Source organism: Heteronotia binoei, chromosome 13 (genome assembly GCF_032191835.1).
Source record: "Heteronotia binoei isolate CCM8104 ecotype False Entrance Well chromosome 13, APGP_CSIRO_Hbin_v1, whole genome shotgun sequence".
NCBI classification, from domain to species: Eukaryota; Metazoa; Chordata; class Lepidosauria; order Squamata; family Gekkonidae; genus Heteronotia; species Heteronotia binoei.
The window spans coordinates 18,311,284-18,332,386 of NC_083235.1; the positions used below are offsets into that span (position 1 = coordinate 18,311,284).

Here is a 21,103-nt window from a genome sequence, read left to right on the forward strand (position 1 = left end):
TCTAGTCCAACACCCTGCTCTATGCAGGATTAGCCCAGAGCATCTCTGACAAGTGTTCAACCAGCTGCTGTTTAAAGATTGGCAGTGAGGGGAGCTCAGCTGGATGCCCCAGGAATGACCTTACAGGGTTGCCAACCCTATAATGAATTTTCATGGAGATCTCCTGGAATTAGGGTTGCCAAGTCCAACTCTAGAAATATCTGGGGACTTTGGGGGCAGAGCCAGGAGACTTTGGGGGTGGAGCCAGGAGACACTGGGGTGGAGCTAGGGGGAAGGGGGGAAACGGCGCCGGGGAGTGTGGCAAGCCGTCCCGTCTCGGAGCGCGCGACACTGCTGCGCAGCTGCCGCCTCTTCTCCGCTCGCCGTGGCTACTCCTCCGAGATGGGCTCAGGCTGGACCCATCTCGGAGGAGCAGCTGCGGTGGAATCGGAGGGGGGGTGGAGGCGGGCCGGGGGCATGGCAAGCCGCGAGTCCGGGTCCTAGAAGGGCCCGGATTCGCGGCTTGCCATGCTCCTGGCCTGCCTCTGCCCTCCCCTTCTCTGGTTTTGCCTCGGAGGCGGGGCGGGTGATGCTGCTGCACAGCTGCTGCCTCTTCTCCGCTCACCGTGGCTGCTCCTCCGAGATGGTCAGCTGCGGTGGGCGGGGAGGGGGCGGCAGTGGCGTGGCGGCGTTGCCCGCTCCGGGATGGGGCGGCTCGCCATGCTCCTTGGCGCCGTTTCCCCCCTCCCCCCGCTTCCATTTTTTGGGGGGAGCGGGGGAAGAGGCTGGAAATCCTGGGGTCCCCCGCCAGAGCGGGAGGGTTGGGAAGCCTACCTGGAATTAAAACTGTTCTACAGGTTATAGAGATCAGTTCCCCAAATGAAATAGGTGTTTTGGAGAGTGGGCTTTCTGGCATACCTTAAGGTTGCCAACCACCAGGGGGCACCTAGAGATTTCCTGCTATTACAATTGAACTCCAAGTGACCAAGATCAGTTCCTCCGGAGAAAATGGCTGCTTTGGAGAGTGGATTCTATAGCATTATATCCTGCCGAGGTCCTTCCCCTTCCCAAACCCCACCCTCCCCAGGCTCACCTCCAAAATCTCCAGGTAGTCCCTAACCCAGAGCTGGCAACCTTTTACAATGCTGAGATCCCTCCATAAAACCCACTCCCAAATCTCCAGGAATTTCCCAGTCTGGAGCTGGGAACCACAGCCTTACACCATTTTTTAAAAAAAATCACGGTGAAGATACATTTTCTTTTTAAAATGACAGGCCATTGTTTTATCAGGCCACTCTAGCCACATCTTTTAAAAAAAAAAAAAAAAAACTAGGCCCCAGTTCTATTACTGTGTTTTCATGGAAACAAATGCCTTTTCCCATATCCTCTTGAGTGCTCCTTGGACTTCCTTGTTCCTGAGACTGTAAATTATGGGGTACAGCATGGGTGTGACATTGGTGTAGATCAGAGAGACCACCTTGTCCTGATCCAAGGAGTAGCTGGACTTAGGGCGTATATATATGAAGATGGCGCAACCGTAATGGAGCATGGCTACAGTCAGGTGAGCAGCACACATGGAGAAGGCCTTCTTCCGGGCCTCGGCACACTTGATCCTGAAAATGGAATTGGCAATGAGCACATAGGAGACTAAAATGAGGAGGAACGGGATGAGCAAGATCATCATGCAGACAAGGAACACAGCCACCTCATTGGCACGTGTGTCGCTACAGGCCAGGAACAGTATGGGTGGGATGTCACAGAAGAAGTGGTTGACAATATGTGAGCCACAGAAGGGCATCCTGAAAATCAAGGTGGTGAGCCCTAGTGAGATTGTGAAGCCACTGACACAAGCCACCACTAGGAGCTGCACACAGAAGTTCCGGCTCATGACGACAGCGTAGCGCAGGGGGTTACATATGGCCACGTACCTATCATAGGACATCACAGCCAGGAGGAAGCACTCAGCACCCCCAAGGGCAATGAAAAAATGCATTTGTGTGGCACAGTCTGTCAAGGAGATCCTTCTGCTCTTGGCCAAGAAGTTGGCCAACATCTTGGGCACGATGACCAGGGTGTAGCAAACTTCGATGGAAGACAGGTTGCGAAGAAAGAAATACATGGGGGTTTGGAGGGCGGAGTCAATTAACGTTACAGCCACAATGGTCAAGTGGCCTGATAGGGTGATGAGATGCATGAGAAGGAAGAGGGCAAACAGCATGATCTGCAAACGTTCACTGGTGCTGAATCCCAAGATCACAAAATCAGTATCTTGGCTGCTATTCTGGCCACGCATCTCCATTCTACTTTCCACAGTCTCCAGCAACGCTAGTGCAGACATATCCAGCTGCATAAGAGGAAAGTAAGGGCAAAAAAAGACATCAGAACATTATTTATTTATTTATTTATTTATTTATTTATTTATTTATTTATTTATTTATTTATTTATTTTATGACTTATATCCCGCCCTTCCCAACAAGTGGCTCAGGGCGGCTCACAACACAAGAATCTGACATAAATACATTTTAAGCATAAAAACATAAGGGAAGTCATGTTGGATCAGGCCAATGGCCCATTGTAAGGAAGAGATAACTGACTTTCATTCTGCCGAGACCAGCATAGCATAGCTGAGACATCTCGATTAACAGCTAGACTGGGTGAGAGAGAGGGGGCAGCCTGTTAATTGCCAGTTTGGTGTAGTGGTTAAGTGTGCGGACTCTTATCTGGGAGAACCGGGTTTGATTCCCCACTCCTCCACTTGCACCTGCTGGAATGGCCTTGGGTCAGCCACAGCTCTGGCAGAGGTTGTCCTTGAAAGGGCAGCTGCTGTGAGAGCCCTCTCCAGCCCCACCCACCTCACAGGGTGTTTGTTGTGGGGGAGGAAGGTAAAGGAGATTGTGAGCCACTCTGAGACTCTTTGGAGTGGAGGGCGGGATATAAATCCAATATCTTCTTCTTCTTCTTCTTCTTGGCGTTAAGGATAAAATCGAGAGGGGAAAAGTTTTATCACCGTGTGCATTGTCTGAAGCGGGGCACTCCCCTGCCTTTTGAATTTGGGTAAGTTTTGCTTGGTTTTTACTGTAATTCATGCTTCACAGGATGTTGAAGCTCATTAGCCTGGCTTTTCGTTGCTAAACCAGGCTATTTGGCCTCTTTGATGATAATAAGTTTATCTTGCCTGACCTGCTGGATTTGTGTGTGTGGACTTTGGAGCTGAGTATCTCTGGAGGAAACCCAAGCCTGAAGCTTACACCCATCCAGTCCAACACTCTGTGTCACACAGTGGCCAAAAAACTAGATGCCATCATGAGATTCACCAGTGGGGCCAGGACACTAGAATCATCACTTGCATAATGCCAATATTAATACTAATTGTAATCGTAATAGGATGATGGGATAGGCTTCCCAATCCCCACGTCCCAGCGGGGGATCCCCCGGTTTTACAGGCTTCCCCCCTCCCCCAGCCAGCTGGCCAGCGGGGGAAGCCCCACCCCCACAGCAATTATGCACCTCCATGAACGATTCCCATAAGGAATGATGGGGAATTGATCCGTGGGTATCGGGGGCTCTGGGGGTGCTGTTTTTTGATGTAGAGGCGCCAAATTTTCAGTATAGCATCTAGTGCCTCTCCCCAAAATACCTCCCAAGTTTCAAAAGGATTGGACCAGGGGGTCCAATTCTATGAGCCCCAAAAGAAGGTGCCCCTATCCTTCATTATTTCCTATGGAAGGAAGGCATTTTAAAAGGTGTGCTGTCCCTTTAAATGTGATGGCCAGAACTTCCTTGGAGTTCAGTTATGCTTGTCATACCCTTGTTCCTGGCTCTACCCCCAAAGTCTGCTGGCTCCACACCCAAAGTCCCCAGATATTTCTTGAATTGGACTTGGCAACCCTATGGTGGGATAACACCAGTTATTCAGAGATACTATTTCTTGGCCAAGTTTAAAACTAGACCCATTGAGTCCACAGGAATGCAGGGAAAGTGTGTAATGTGGTATTAATGTCACTTCCTGAGAATCTTGACCTTGATCTGTTTCTATCCAGATGCCAATACTCAAGTTGCCAACCTCCAGGTACCACCTGGAGATATCCTGGTATTCAGGGCTCATTTTGTAGCAGGAGTTCCTTCGCATATTAGGCAATGCCCCCCTGATGTAGCCAATCCTCCAAGAGTTTACAGTAGGCCCTGTAGTAAGAGCCCTGTAAGCTCTTGGAGGGTTGGCTACATCAGGAGTGTGTGGCCTAATATGCAAAGGAGCTCCTGCTACAAAATGAGCCCTGCTGGTATTACTATTGGCATTAGGGTTGCCAATCCCCAGGTGGGGGCAGAGGATCCCCTGGTTTGGAGGCCCTCCCCCTGCTTCAGGGTCGTCAGAAAGCGGGGGGAGGGGAAGGAAATGTCTGCTGGGAACTCTTATTATTCCCTATGGAGATTTATTCCCATAGAAAATAATGGAGAATTGATCCACGGGTATCTGGGGTTCTGGGGGGGGCTGTTTTTGAGGTAGAGGCACTAAATTTTCAGTACAGCATCTAGTGCCTCTCCACAAAATATCCCCCAAGTTTCAAAACGATTGGACCAGGGGGTCCAATTCTATGAGCCCCAAAAGAAGGTGCCCCTATCCTTCATTATTTCCTATGGAAGGAAGGAATTGAAAAGGTGTGCCGTTCCTTTAAATGTGATGGCCAGAACTCCCTTTGGAGTTCAATTATGCTTGTCACAGCCTTGATCTTAGCTCCACACCAATGTCTCTTGGCTCCACCCCCAAAGTCCCCAGATATTTCTTACATTGGACTTGGCAACCCTAATTGGCATCCAGTAGGCCAAGATCAGTACCCCTGGAGAAAATGCAGCTTTGGAGGGTGAACTCTAGAGTATTATACTGTGCTGAAGTCCCTTCCTCCCCAAATCCCACCCTCCCTAGGCCCCACCCCCCAAAATCTCCAGGGATTTCCCAATCTACAGCTGGCAACCCTAGTCAGCACTGACTAAGCATGTTGGCATGAACAAACACTCCCCTCCATCTACCACCATTCAGATAACCACCCATTTGAACCTGAGGCTCTAGCTGTGACAATTCTGTTAATGCGGTTTGTTTCCTTTACGAATCACATAACAGCAGCCCCTAAACAAATGGCTGTTCTAGGGAATGGCTAGAATGCTCCTTCCACTATGTTATTTCAGTGCCAGTTCCTAACTAACTATCTCAAATTACTTTAGAGCTTTCTTATTAACTCAATTGAATGCACAGCCCACTCCTGTTATGAAGGGAAGATTATAGGGCTGCCAAGTTCCCAGACTGGGCAGGGCTTTCCCCACCCCAGAGGTTCCCAACCCGCTAGCCCGCATTGGACTGGTGGGGGGGATCCTCCCCTGACATCGCTGGCACGACGACATCACTCGCAGTACCATAGAGTTTTCCCTCCCAAATTGCTAGAGTGACCAGAGAAACCATAGTTTTCCCAGAAGCTCCTAGAGCAGCCAGCGCATGCCAGCGCAATGATGTCACTGTGAGTGATATCATCACGTGTTGCGCACACCGCGCATATGAAAACAGTCCCCTGCCAGAGGCTGCAGAGGATTTGGCAACCCTAGAAGATTAAGAAAGATTCCTTACTCAAGTCCTCCGTTGTGATTTTCCTCAGGGAAAAATTGGTAGTTCAGTACATATTTTGTTGGAGCGTCTTCTTTGTATTAGCCTTAGAAATAGCTTTTTACTAAACAAACTAAAAGGTAATTTTCAATTTGAGAATCTTCATAAAAAAACCTATAATATACCTATAATAGAATAACTATTTCTTTTAACTATAATCCTTATCAAAATAGGTTAAAAAAATTAAGTTCACATATTCTCATTTATTAACTGTAGTCCATTTGTTATACCTCTAGCGTTCAACTGTTATCAAAAATCACCAAATGTCCTTTAACTTTCCATTGTTTTTCAACGTATTTTTGAAATTTTCCCCACTAAATTTTAAATTTCTCTAGATCAAATTCTTTTAAGATTCTTGTAAGCTTGTCCATTTCACTCCAGTGCATAACTTTAATAATCCAGTCCCACTTTTCTGGTATTTTATCTTGCTTCCACATCTGCGCATATAATGTCCTTGCAGCTGAAAGCATGTACCAAATTATTGTCCTATCTTGTTTTGGAAATTTTTCCATTTGTAATCCCAACGAAAAGATTTCTGGTGCCTTCTTAATGTTAACCCAGAATACTTGAAATCTCTTGCTGAATCATTTGCCAAAATTGCTTTGCCATTTCACAAGTTCACCACATATGGTAGAAAGAGCCTTCATGTTTTATACATTTCCAACACCTATCCAACATCTGATTGTTCATTTTTGACAGTTTCTTAGGTGTCATATACCACCTATAAAGCATTTTAAATCAGTTTTCTTTTATATTATTACATGTCGATATCTTCATAGGGTTCTTCCATAAGTACTCCCATTGTTCCATCTGTATTTCTTTATTTATATTGATCACCCATTTTATCATTTGAGATTTTACTACTTCATCCTCTGTAGACCAACAGTAATTTATAAATTCTTGAAATCAATTTTTCATTATCGCCAAACAGCATTCTTTCCAGTTCTGTTTGTTCTTGTCTTATTGCATCATTTTTAATATTCTGTCCAAGCAAACTCTTGATTTGTGGCAATTGAAACCAATTATACTTATGTTCCAGTTCTTCCACCAATTTTAGTTCCACTTTACCGCCGCGTATTTTTAACAATTGTTTATATGATAACCATTTCTCCTCTTTGAGAAATAGCCTTAGAAATAGCTTTTTAACACAGCATCTAGATAATTTTTTTTTCATCTTTGTCTCCCCACAAGCTAGTTTTACTCCTTTTAATCTGACAGATTTCCAAACCTTACTCTTGCTTAAGCAAGATTTTTTTCCATTGGTTTGTGTTGTACCTAAGATGAGCCTGCCTAAGAGATGGGTTGTTGATTGCTCAAGACTTTTAGTCAAGGAGCTTTAATCAGATTAAAGGAAAGGAAAGGAATCCTGTAAACTCTTATTTCATGGTTATATGATTATATGTTATGCAAAAAGAGAAACCAACCCCAGAGCCTTGCCCAAGTTCAAGTCTCAGCATCCTTCAAAAGTGTCATCAGACCTGCATTGTTTTGGAAAACCTTTGGAGACTGAGAATTGGTCTTGAATGGCAACTTTGGTGATCTGATTTTATACATGATTACTTGGAAGTAAGCCCCACTGAATTCAATGGAATGTACTCATAAAATAGTGTGAGCCCTAATCTGATCATATTCTGGGTGGTACCTCCCCTGATCCTTGCTATACCTGGGAGGTTCATTGCTTTATGATTATTATGATTATTCATTGTTCATTGGCTGTTCATCTGTATATGATCCATAAGGCATGAAATATCAAGTGCAGCATTTCTCAGTGGTACTCCATGCCAAATAAACAGAGATACCATTTTGTTTGAGACACTCTCCCCTAATTCCTTTAAATACTTTCATTAATTTTACACCTGCCAATGCTTGGCAAAGCATATTATGTCATATTATAGCTAAGATCTGGGAGACGCAGTGGGACTAAGATTTGGAAGACCCAAGTTCAGCTTGGAAGCTTGATGGGTGATCCTGGACCAGTCACATACTCTCAGCCTAACCTACCTCACAGGGTTGTTGTGAGGATAAAATGGAGGAAAACATAGTAAAATAAGCCCGATTTGAGTCCCCACAGGGGAGGAAGGCTGAAGATGGATGGATGGATGGATGGATGGATGGATGGGTTGGGTGGGTGGGGAGGGCAGGTTAGAAATTTGATAGATGATAGATAGATAGATAGATAGATAGATAGATAGATAGATAGATAGATAGATAGATAGATAGATAGATAGATAGATAGATAGATGATGGATGGATGATGGATGGATGATGGATGGATGATGGATGGATGATGGATGATGGATGATAGAGAGAGGCAGGCAGGCAGGCAGATAGAATAATGCTAACGATGATGATGATGATGATGATGATGATGATGATGATGATGATGATGATGATGATGATGATGATGATGAAGAATAGAGGCAGCCAGACAGACAGGACAACAACAACAATGATGATTGATTGATAGACAGAGAGAGAGAGATGAGACAGACCGACAGACAGGCAGGATGACAACAGCAACAAACAATGATGATGGATAGACAGAGAGAGACAGACAGACAGGATGATGACAACAACAGTAACAACAAAGATGATGATGGATGGACAAACAGACACAGACAAACAGGGTGGTGACAACAACAACAACGATGATGATGATGATGGATAGACAGAGAGAGAGAGGCGACAATGATAATGGTGGAGAGAGAGAGTGCTAGCAAACTCAAATACTGCTTCCATGCAGCCTGGTGATATAGTACATCAGGGAGGATTTGAAATGGTAACTTCGCAGTACACAAACTCTCAAAAGGCACATTTTCCCCATCTGCCATAAATGAATGTACATTTATATTTGCACACCTCCTTGAAGTCATAATATCTTTTAGGATTTCCAAGTATTTTGCATGGGAGCACAGTTGTCAGACCCAGCTTGAAAACACATAGAGCAGAATCATGACAACTATTTCTATAAGGGCAAAGCCACTTCCTATGGGGGAACTGTAACCTCTTCCTGTGGCGCCTGGCCTGTCTGTCACTGAAGAGCCTACAGCTTTCCTTTCCCATTTTCTGGAGAAAATCTGATCCTAGCCTCTACTACCAACCCTTCTGAAATGCTTATCTGGAATCCTGCAAGTGGAAAAGCAACTTGTGTGAGAAATTGCAGCAGAAAAGAAACCCATTGGGTGACCTTGGAACAGTCACACTCTCCCAGCCTAACCCGTCTCACACTGGTGTAGAGTAGAATGACATTATAAGCCACTTTGGATCAATCTAGTGCAGGCGTTGTCAGAACTTGTGCCTTTTATACCTGCTAAGCTTAGTGATGTTAGCCTAACTGACTCCATATTGTAAGTTGATACTAACCCAGTGTGCTTGTAGCTAGGCCACTAATCAAAGCGCTTTGCATTTCAAACAAACTGTAACCACTGAAGGGTGGCAGATAGCCTCTGGGAAACATCTGCAGGTGTCCTTTGAAACGAGCCGGCCAGGACATCACAGCAGGACTCCTTCCTCCCTTCTACTGATAACGAACCCTGGGAACGGACAACTGTCTCCGAAAGTGTGAGAAATGGTTTTATTGTTTCTGTAACAACCACATAAAGTTGTAACCAATGCTGAGTCTGTTATCAGAGTTATTCTGTGCCTCTATGAACGTAGTTCTCAATAAACGCCTATACTTTGTAACAAAGTCTTGGGTCTCGTTTGAAGTTCTGCAAGTTCTGACAGGCGTGGCCAAACTTGCTTAACGTAAGAGCTGCATAGAATAAATGTCAGATGTTTGAGAGCCACAAGACTGGGACATCAAATGTCTGAGAGCCACAAGTCAGGGAGGGAGGGAAGGAGGGAGGGAGGGAAGCAAATAGGGGAAGAGAGGGGGAGGTAGAAAGAAAGCAATTTTAAATGCATTCTCCAAGCTGCTAACTAGCTTGGCTTGGAGAAGTGATTTAAAGAGACAAATGCCTTCTCCAAGTTGGCTGGTGGGACAGTGGGAGGCTGGGGCTTTGAGAGCTGCACAATATGTGTGAAAGAGCCACAGTTTGGCCACCCCTGATCTAGTGTCTGACAGTGTGAATGTCTGTGCACTCCCTTCAAAGCATGAGAGCATCTGTGGCAGCAACTACCAGTGATCATGCATTTGGGGGCCTGGTTTAGCTTTTCCAGGGTATCAGTTAGACCCAGAAAAGGAATTTCAGAGACAGAAAGGATTCCCATCCATAGAGCTTAATGTTCTCACCTCTTTGGTTCTGCTGAGGTCTGCTACACAAAAGGGTGACTGGCAAAAATGCCATTCCACTGTGCTGAAATACAGCACTAGATTCAACCCTGCATTTCTAAAAGGCAGAAAAAAACCTTTGCAAAGCAAATTTGTTTTGGAACACAACGACCTTGCGCCCCATAAACAGGGATAGCCCCGCCATACTGCCTCCAAATCTCTGAAAAGCAATTGCTGGTATTTAAGTTTCGTTTTCACCCCCTTTAACAGAAGCACTGCCTTGGAAAAAAATAAATCTTCTCTAACTCTTTCATGATGAAGATAGATCCAGGTGGGCAGACCTGTTAATCTGAACCAGCAGAACAAAGTCTGAGTCTGGTGGCGCCTTTAAGACCAACGAGGTTTTACCAACACAGCTTCTACCTTGAATAAAACGTTGTTGGTCAAAGGTACCACCAGGCTTAAACTTTGTTCTTCCTTAATAATCTTAGAATCACAGAGTTGGAAGGGGCCACACGGGTCATCTAGTCTAAGCCCCTTCTCAATGCAGGCATCCCTAAAGCATCCCTGACGAGTGTCCCTCCAGCTGCTGCTTGAAGACTGCTCCATTGCCACACTGCTCTCAATAACTAACAAATGCACTTCTTTGAGGAACACCAGAAGAAGGAGGAGGGCGAGGAGGAGGAGGAGAAGGAGCAGAAGAGGGAGGAGGAGAAGGAGGAGGAGAAGAAGGAGGAGGAGGAAGAGGAGGAGGAGGAGAAGGAGCAGAAGAGGGAGGAGGAGAAGGAGGAGGAGGAGAAGGAGGAGGAGGAAGAGGAGAAGGAGCAGAAGAGGGAGGAGGAGAAGGAGGAGGAAGAGGAGAAGGAGCAGAAGAGGGAGGAGGAAGAAGAGGGGGAGGAGGAGAAGAAGGAAGAGGAGGAGGAAGAGAAGGAGGAGGAGGAGAAAGAGGAGGAAGAGTAGGAGAAGATGGAGAAGGCGGAGGAAGAGGAGGAGGAGGAGAAGATATTGGATTTATATCCCGCCCTCCACTGTGAATCTTAGAGTCTCAGAGCGGCTCACAATCTCCTTTATCTCCCTCCCTCCACACAACAGACATCCTGTGAGGTGGGTGGGGCTGAGAGAGCTCTCTCAGAAGCTGCCCTTTCAAGGACAACTCCTGTGAGAGCTATGGCTGACCCAAGGCTATTCCAGCAGGTGCAAGTGGAGGAGGGGGGAATCAAACCCAGTTCTCCCAGTAAGAGTCCGCACACTTAACCACTACACCAAACTGGCTCTCTAAGGGATGCTTATTGTTTGTATTATAAAATATTGTCTAGTTGTTCCAGATAATTGCAACCTTAACTTCTTTGAGTTAACTTCCTATATGACTAGTGGAAAAAAGAAATCACAGATGTTATTCCTTCCCAGATTTCTACTGTTTCTTGGCCATATCCATGTTTCTATCACATTTCTATCCCATGTTTGTTCCAGGTTCTCTGGGAAGGATGCCTAGTTCTTCCCTCCTCAGTCTGAACTTCACAGTGAGGTAGGGTAGGCTGAGAGAGAGAGAGAGAGGAAGACAAAGACAGAGAGTGTTACTAACCTAGGAATCACCCAGGGAGCTTCATGTCTGTGGGATGACTTGAAACCAAGCCTCCCTAGTCTGACACGCTAACCACTATACACCCCCAATAGCTTTGGTACAAGTACACGAGCTCTTAGACAACTTTCACAGCCTTTTGACGCTCATAGCTAGAAATGGCTCTTATTTTCATCAGCTTTACAACATGAATCTCATCCCTACATTGTCCCTTCTCTTATTCTCTTTACAACATGAATATCATGCCTACATTGTCCCTTCTCTTTTTTCCCTTCCATATGATCAGATATAAAGGATCGAAAGCAATATAAGGTATGACACGATATAAAACCTAAGATGAGAGCCAGTGTAATGTAGTGGTTATAGCAGGGGTGGCTAAACTGTGGCTCAGGAGCCGCATATGGCTCTTTCACACATATTGTGTGACTCTCAAAGGCATTTCTCTCTTTAAATCACTTCTCCAAGCCAATCTAGCTGGTGGCTTGGAGAATGCATTTAAAGTTAAAGTTGTTTTCTTTCTACCTCTCCCTCCCCATCTAATTTCCCTCCTTCCTTCCTTCCTTCCTTCCTTCCTTCCTTCCTTCCTTCCTTCCTTCCTTCCTTCCTTCCTTCTTCTCAAATATCTGATGTTCGTGTCTTGTAGCTCTCAAACATCTGATGTTTATGCAATGTGGCTCTTACGTTAAGCAAATTTGGCCACCCCTGGGTTATAGGTTCAGGTGGGTAGCCATGTTGGTCTGAAACAACAGGGCAAAGTTTTAGTCCAGTGACATCTTTAAGACCAACAAAGTTTTACTCTGGCTTTGTGTGCATGCACACTTCTTCAGATACCCAGTTGATACCCAGAATTAAACTTTGTTGGTCTTAAAGGTGCCACTGGACTCAGACTTTGTTCTAGCGGTTATAAGGTTAGACAAGAATCTGGGAGATCGCTATGACATAGCAGTCGGCTAGCTGATCTTTTGCTAGTCACAAACTCTCTTAGCCAAAGCTACCTCACAAGGTTGCTGTGAGGAGAAAAAAGTGAGAAGGGAAGAGTGTTGTAAGCTACTTTGAGTCCCTATGGGGGGGGGGGAGAAATGGATATAAATGAAGTACATAAATAAATAACTTCCTTCATGTTAACATGGCATTGGTCGATAAAGCTGAGTAAGTTAAAAAGAAGTATTTCCTTCTCTGCCCTGCAAATTAATATGAAAATGGAAAACCCTGTATTTCTTACCTGCTAGGAGTCTGGTTCATTTTTCCCCTCAGAGAAGCTGAGTCATCTGTTGATCCAAAATGTTCTTCTGCTACAACATAGTTACATAAGGAGTAAAGATATATGACTTCAATGGGATGCTATCTTTCCCCTTCCAGTGGTCTTGAATCTATCAGTACAAAGGTGAGCTGCAGGTCCCGCTATTGTGAAATTAGCCTAATCAGGGAGGTATTTAAACTGTTTCAGTTCACAAGGAGAGGATCTCTAGGGGTATTAGCAGAAGGGACACTGGAACGTGAGGCAAGCTGAGCAAGACTGAGAGAGAAAAATTGACACTGTCAAGCGTTAGAGAGGTGCGGTGAAGAAGTATTCAGTGCCACACAGATCATAATTCTGATCTTTATAACCCAGCAAGAAATCATAAATATAATGGCAGAATATATTGGGCTGGGTTCTGGTTTCCCTTGTGCATCTGTAGAAAATAAAAAAAAGATTAAACTTTTCTTTCTAAGATAACAATATTCTCAGATTTTCTGAGAACTAAAGTATAACAAATATTGGTCCTAGCTGTGACACACAGAAAATAAAGGTACTCTGGAATGGGTATTTATGGTCACTTCTTGGACCCAGTGACTGATGGGAAGTTCACTCCTACCCAAGGGAACATTGGCTCAGGCTGTCCTTTAAACACAAACAGATTTTTCTATCTAGACAAAAATTAATTTGCTGTCACAGAGGGCAGCTCTCTTTTGTTTTCCCACCAGTGCTCAAATTACCCACCCTGATCCAACTGATGATCAGTGGGACAAAGAACGAGTCTTTACCAATTGGATTAAAATTGTCCTGAACTAAATGTTACAGGCTCAGCCAGAATTTGTATTCTCTCAGAGGCATTCAGCCCACAGTGTCTATATGTTCAAAACCAAAAAGTTGGCAGTTCTAGAATGAGACTTATATAGGTGCCTTTGACAGTTGCTGCTAGGGTTGCCAACTTGCCACCCTCCAGGTTGCAGCTGGAGATCTCCCACTATTATTATTGATCTCTAGGTGACCAAAATCAGTTCCCTCGGAAAAAATGGCTGCTTCAGAGACATTATAAGTTTGGCAGGAATGGCCAAACTTGCTTAACATAAGAGCCACATTGCATAAACATCAGATGTTTGAGAGCCACAAGACATGAACATCAGATGTTTGAGAAGCAGGCAGGCAGGCAGGAAGGAAGGAGAGAGGGAGAGGTGGAAATAAAACAGCTTTAACTTTACATGCATTCTCCAAGCCACCAGCTAGATTGGCTTGGAGAAGTCATTTAAAGAGAGAAATGCCTTTTGAGAGCCACACAATATGTGTGAAAGAGCTACATGTGGCTCCCGAGTCACAGTTTGGCCACCCCTGCCCTATGGCATTATCCCTTGCTAACTTTAAAAAGTATGATGGGAGTAAGGTTTTGTTATGACAGTTATAATTCAAGGAGCCTTTTAAGGTAGATGCTGAGCTGATATAATTTGGTACACCTTCTGGTGATGTCATGGGTGTGCGGCATATGCAAATGAGTTATGCAAATGAGTTGTGCTAATGAGCTCTGGCACCGCTTTTTCTACAAAATGACCCTTGATCTCAGCAAATTCCCTGCATCATATGGGGCTGATTCCATACTACCATAGAATGAACATCTGTGACTATCACAGTCACCTGGAACCTTTCCCATTTGCCTGGGGAAACAGATCCTCTCTTGCATTTTTTGTAGGATGTGTGTAAAAAAACCCCACTTCTCAGCTTTGCATTGATACTAACACACACACACACACAAATATTTTTATATGCTGCAGAAATTTAGTTAGGTTTTTGAAAGCTGTTCCTGAACTGGAAAAAGAGCCCCGAGGCACAGAGTGTTAAAGCTGCAGTACTGCAGTCCTAAGCTCTGCTTACAACCTGAGTTCAATCCCCGACAGAAGCTGGGTTTTCAGGTAGCCGGCTCCAGGTTGACTCAGCCTTCCATCCTTCCGAGGTCAGTCAAATGAGTACCCAGCTTGCTGGGGGGAAAGTGTAGATGACTGGAGAAGGCAATAGCAAACCCCGTAAAAAGTCTGCCGTGAAAACGTTGTGAAAGCAACGTCACCCCAGAGTCGGAAACGACTGGTGCTTGCACAGGACCTTTCCTTTTCCTTCCTGAACTGGAAGACATATTTTTACCCAAGAGGGAAGGATCTTAGGATTGCAATCAATCACAAAAAGATCACATGAATAGATGTACACAATCCAAGTCATTGGAAGTTAGGGTTTATCACTCATCAGACTTCATCTGGAACACTGTGCCCATTTCTGAGGACCATGCTTGAAGACGGATGTGGACAAACTGGAATGTAGATAGATCCAAGTGGGCAGCCGTTTTGGTCCGAAGCATAAGAACATAAGAGAAGCCATGTTAGATCAGGCCAATGGCCCATCCAGTCCAACATTCTGTGTCACACAGCGGCCAAATATATATATATATATATATATATATATATATATATATATATATATACATACACACACAAACATACACACTGTGGCTAATAGCCACTGATGGACCTCTGCTCCATATTTTTATCTAACCCCCTTGTAGTGTATCGGCAGCGCGTCAGGCCTTGCGCGATGGCAACCAGGTGGCTGGACGCCCAGCGCAAGGCACGACGAGCCCCGCCCATCACCAGCAGCGGCGGGAAGTTCAACAGGCCACTATTGGCCTGACCTGTCCAGTAGGCTGAACCGGGGTTTTGTATATAAGCGGGGCCCGGCCCGCATGCTCTCTCTCTTGCAACGTGCTCTTAATAAAGAATGTTGCCCGACTTGCGTCTCCTGTCTGAGTACGTTACACCCCTCTTGAAGGTGGCCATGCTTGTGGCCGCCACCACCTCCTGTGGCAGTGAATTCCACATGTTAATCACCCTTTGGGTGAAGAAGTACTTCCTTTTATCCGTTTTAACCTGTCTGCTCAGCAATTTCATCGAATGCCCACGAGTTCTCGTATTGTGAGAAAGGGAGAAAAGTACTTCTTTCTCTGCTTTCTCCATCCCATGCATTATCTTGTAAACCTCTATCATGTCACCCCTCAGTCGACGTTTCTCCAAGCTAAAGAGCCCTAAGCGTTTCAACCTTTCTTCATAGGGAAGGTGTTCCAGCCCTTTAATCATTCTAGTTGCCCTTTTCTGAACTTTCTCCAATGCTATAATATCCTTTTTGAGGTGCGGCGACCAGAACTGCACACAGTACTCCAAATGAGACCGCACCATCGATTTATACAGGGGCATTATGATACTGGCTGATTTGTTTTCAATTCCCTTCCTAATAATTCCCAGCATGGCGTTGGCCTTTTTTATTGCAAACGCACACTGCCTTGACATTTTCAGTGAATTATCTACCACAACCCCAAGATCTCTCTCTTGGTCAGTCTCTGCCAGTTCACACCCCATCAACTTGTATTTGTAGCTGGGATTCTTGGCCCCAATGTGCATTACTTTGCACTTGGCCACATTGAACCGCATCTGCCACGTTGACACCCACACACCCAGCCTCAACAGATCCCTTTGGAGTTCCTCACAATCCTCTCTGGTTCTCACCACCCTGAACAATTTAGTGTCATCCGCAAATTTGGCCACTTCACTGCTCACTCCCAACTCTAAATCATTTATGAACAAGTTAAAGAGCATGGGACCCAGTACCGAGCCCTGCGGCACCCCACTGCTTACCGTCCTCCACTGCGAAGACTGCCCATTTATACTCACTCTCTGCTTCCTATTACTCAGCCAGTTTTTGATCCACAAGAGGACCTGTCCTTTTACTCCATGACTCTCAAGCTTTCTAAGGAGCCTTTGATGAGGAACTTTATCAAAAGCTTTCTGGAAGTCAAGGTAAACAACATCTATCGGGTCTCCTTTGTCCACAAGTTTGTTTACCCCCTCAAAGAAATGTAACAGGTTAGTGAGGCAAGATCTTCCCTTACAGAACCCATGCTGAGTCTTCCTCAATAACCTGTGTTCATCAATGTGCCTACTCATTCTGTCCTTGATAATGGTTTCTACCAACTTTCCCGGTATTGAAGTCAGATTGACTGGCCTGTAATTTCCTGGATCTCCTCTGGAACCCTTTTTAAAGATGGGGGTGACATTTGCTACCTTCCAGTCCTCAGGAACAGAGGCAGATTTCAATGAAAGATTACAGATTTTTGTTAGAAGATCCACAAGTTCAACTTTGAGTTCTTTCAGAACTCTCAGATGTATGCCATCCGGACCCGGTGACTTATTAGTTTTTAATTTGTCTATCAGTTGCAGGACCTCCTCTTTTGTCACCTCAATCTGACTCAGGTCTTTCAACACCCCTTCCAATATTAGTGGTTCTGGGGCGGGCAAACACTTCTCATCTTCCACGGTGAAGACGGAGGCAAAAAATGCATTCAGCTTCTCAGCCATTTCCCCATCCTCCTTCAGTAATCCTTTTACCCCATGGTCATCCAAGGGCCCCACTGCTTCCCTGGCTGGTTTCCTACTTCTAATATATTTGAAGAAATTTTTATTGTTGGTCTTTATGTTTTTTGCAATATGCTCCTCATAGTCCCTTTTTGCCTGCCTGATCACAGTCTTGCATTTGATTTGCCACTGCCTGTGTTCCCTTTTATTAATCTCACTTGGACTGGTTTTCCACCGCTTAAAGGAGTCCTTCTTACCTTTTACAGCTTCCATTACTTTGTTTGTTAACCATGCTGGCCTCTTCTTATACCTGTTTGTGCCTTTCCTAACTTGTGGTATGTATTTTATCTGAGCTTCTAGGATTATAGTTTTAAATAGTCTCCAAGCTTCCCCAAGGGTTTTGACCGTATTTACCTTTCCTTTCAGTTTCCTCCTCACATGCCTCCTCATCTCAGAGAATTTACCCCTTTTAAAGTTAAATGTGGTTGTGGCGGTCTTTTTGGGCAACTCCCTATTTATACAAACGGTGAAATCAATAACATTATGGTCACTGTTCCCAAGCGGCGCAATCACTTTTACGTCTCTCACTAAGTCTTGGGCATTACTTAGGACCAGATCCAGGATCGCCCCACCTCTGGTAGGTTCTGAGACCATCTGCTCCATAGCACAGTCATTGAGAGCATCAAGAAACTCAATCTCTTTCTCTGGACCAGAACACATATTGACCCAATCAATCTGCGGGTAGTTAAAATCACCTATTACGACACAGTTTTTACGTTTAGCCGCTATCTTTAATCCTTCCATCATATTATAATCGTCCTCTCTCTTTTGATTTGGTGGGCGATAACAAACTCCCACAGTTAAATTTCCTTTTGGGCCCTCTATTTCAACCCAAAGCATTTCTAAAAGGGAATCTAATTCTCTGACCTCAGTCTTACTGGACCGTATATCCTCTCTGACATACAGAGCCACCCACCTCCAACCCTTCCCTCCCTATCCTTCCGATATAACTTATATCCAGGAATCACCGTGTCCCACTGATTCTCCTCATTCCACCAAGTTTCTGAAATTCCCACAATGTCTATGTTTTCTCCCAACACTAAACATTCCAATTCACCAATTTTACTTCGGACACTTCTAGCATTTGCATACAAACATTTATAATTTCCCAGGCAAGCTAGGCCCGCCACCTCTGTCCTGCCTCCTCGAGACTCTGGCAGACAGTCCATACTGTTTGTAACCATCACAGTGGACAACTCTGAGCAGTAGAACAAAGTAGGAGTCCAGTGGCACCTTTAAGGTCAACAAGGTTTTATTCAGAATGAAAGCTCTCCTTTGCATGCCTACTTCTTCAGACTGTACCCTATCCCCTTATCTGAAGAAGGGGAAGGGGACCAGGCTTCCCACTTCCCTGGATCGCCCAGGAGAGATACAAAGAAAGCACCATGAAGGCCAAGTGCTAATGTTTTAAGCATGTTTTAATTTTTTTGTTTGTCAGAGTCCTTTATAAAATGTATATCTCTGCTAGCTGGCATTACATTTTATGACACACATTGCCCAGCCTGACAAGGCGTCATTTATGTCAGGTCTGGCCCTCATAACAAAATGAATTTGACACCCCTGCTCTAGTTTTTGCTCTTCGACGCTGAGCAGAAGTTTGTATTAGAGGAACTATCAGGCTTCTTCTAACTTTAGGACCCAATAATTTGTGCTTAACGTTGTTTGGAGTTGTTAATGGAATTACAGCTATACAAAAGTAAGCGCACTCTTTCACACATGCCAACTGCCCCTCCCCCCCAAAAAAAAATTATATGTGGGCTAGATACTGGGCTTTTTTGTAGCAGGAACTTCTTTGCATATTAGGCCACACACTCCTGATGTAGCCAATCCTCCAAGAGCTTACAGGGCTCTTAGTACAAGGCCTACTATAGGCTCTAGGAGGATTGGCTACATCAGTGGGTGTGGCCTAATATGCAAAGGAGTTCCTGCTACAGAAAAAGCTCTGCATATCTGTAATTAAGAACTCTACACCAAAGGGTCTGGTTTCCAGACAGGGCTGAATAAACCCCAGCAGATCTCAGTTGACTACTACCAAGAGTCCATTCTTCTGCAGAACCTCCTCTCCTGTGGTTCATGGTTTCATCATAAACCCCGAGCGGTTGTGTCATCGTTCCTTGTTTCCAGGTTACTCTCCACAATCGTTTTGATCAGTCCTGCCCCAGGAAAGTCCATGATCACCACACCCCACCGCCCCGCTTTCCCAGCCTGGGCACTCAGATGTTCATAACAGCGTTGGTTGATGTCTTGGGCCAGTTCCTCAGGGTTGGTGAAGAGCCCATTGCCTGAACAAAAGGTGAGGTGCAGAGTGGCATGGCTAGCAGTGTCAGCCAAGTCCAGGTGCTCCAAAACTTGATCCCACTTGGAGTCCGACGAGAGAACGTGCCAGGAGTCGCCAACACTCAGTGTCTCATAGGGCACCCCTAGGATCTCATTCTCCAGTTCCTCCAAGATGACAATCTTCCCTCGGGCCTCGCCCAAGGTGGGAATGGCTTCTTTCGTCCAAACTTGGCCTTGGCCTTCTTCATCCAAGTAACTTCGCAAACGGGGCCCAAAATCTGCATCTGGAATAATGGGGAGTTCCTCTTTGACTCGCATGAGTACCGTTTCCCGAGGGTGCTGCTTCAGGAAGCTCAAGGTAACTTTGAGGACAGTGGAAAAGTCAGCCTCTTGGTAAGTATTAACATGATAAATAAGGAAATGGCCGTCTTCTAGTTTACAGCGGATATCCAGGAAGCGTATGCCAGCCTCTAGCTGAGCCTCAAGGGGCCAGCTTTGGCAGCACATCTTTGAGCCACCAAAAAGGCTCATGGTGTCATGGGTACCAGGGATAGATATTCTGGAAACGGAAAGATGGTCAGGTAAGTCTGACATCCAGTCAGGGAGGGAAGCAGCAGGCTGAGGAGTGTTATCAAATGACTCGGTCTGATCCATGGTTGGCCGATTCACCTGAAAAGGAAAAGAAGTCACATAAGCAGGGAAGGAAGATTGGGGGAAAGATGGCTGCCAGCGGTAATACCTGAGCTTCTGTTTGATCTTCCTTTCTCTTCATGGAAAGTCTGGATGTGGCAAGCTGAAGGTGGTGAACATAAGAGAAGCCATGTTGGATCAGGCCAATGGCCCAGCCAGTCCAACACTCTGTGTCACACAGTGGCAATTTTTTTATATATATATACACACACACACACACACTGCGGCTAATAGCCACTGATGGACCTCTGCTCCATATTTTTATCTAACCCCCTCTTGAAGGTGGCCATGCTTGTGGCCGCCACCACCTCCTGTGGCAGTGAATTCCACATGTTAATCACCCTTTGGGTGAAGAAGTACTTCCTTTTATCCGTTTTAACCTGTCTGCTCAGCAATTTCATCGAATGCCTCGTAATCCCACTTGCGACATGTCGCTCTCTGTAGCTGCATTGAAAGCCTCCACTTCAGGAAGACCAGCCGGTTTGGTTCTAATTAAAGGCTTCGCCAACAAACAGGAAAACACTGGCCTGTTTAGTTTTTTGCCTAAATTTATAGCCCAACCTAAGAATTAAGGCAGCTTGTAGAAGCCTCATGTGAAACAGGGCATCATGTACAACCCTGTCACATGGTTTTGTGCCTGGTTGCAACTTGTTTCTACACTGGCTCCACTTGAAAGGAGTTTTTGGAGTGCTGGACTCTGCATAAAATGGCTTGTTGCATCACTTCCTGGACCCACGACTTCAGAGAAGGTGGCATTAACTGCAATTTGAAAGGGAAGGGCAGGGTCAGCATTTGCTGGTTGAATATTTTGTATTGAAAAGTAAGCATTCTATGATTTTGTATTAAATTTGTCAAGTGTTTTTTTTCTATTTTTAGAGGCTGTTGTTTCACGAATGCTTTTGTGCTGTTTACCTGCTCCAATTTCCGTGTTAGTCTGTTTTGTTACCAAATACCCAGTTATTGGCAGGCAAACTTCCAGCAATTTGGGGCGATGCACAACCAGATAGA

The 21,103-nt window shown here is 45.1% G+C and overlaps 2 protein-coding genes across 2 annotated transcripts; both read right to left on the minus strand.

Annotated features, from left to right (window-relative positions):
- Positions 1–1,324: 1,324 nt before the first annotated feature.
- Positions 1,325–2,278, minus strand: LOC132581884 (olfactory receptor 10Q1-like). The gene has a single exon (XM_060253304.1). The coding sequence runs from the start codon at positions 2,276–2,278 to the stop codon at positions 1,325–1,327; it is 954 nt and encodes a 317-aa protein (XP_060109287.1).
- A 16,893-nt stretch (positions 2,279–19,171) lies between these two features.
- Positions 19,172–20,075, minus strand: LOC132581470 (1-phosphatidylinositol phosphodiesterase-like). Its single transcript, XM_060252719.1, has one exon. The coding sequence runs from the start codon at positions 20,057–20,059 to the stop codon at positions 19,211–19,213; it is 849 nt and encodes a 282-aa protein (XP_060108702.1). The 5' UTR covers positions 20,060–20,075; the 3' UTR covers positions 19,172–19,210.
- Positions 20,076–21,103: the final 1,028 nt, after the last annotated feature.

Coding starts and splice junctions, on each gene's coding strand:
- LOC132581884 (XM_060253304.1), bottom strand. CDS start 2,278: ATGGAGATGCGTGGCCAGAATAGCAGCCAAGATACTGATTTTGTGATC.
- LOC132581470 (XM_060252719.1), bottom strand. CDS start 20,059: ATGGATCAGACCGAGTCATTTGATAACACTCCTCAGCCTGCTGCTTCC.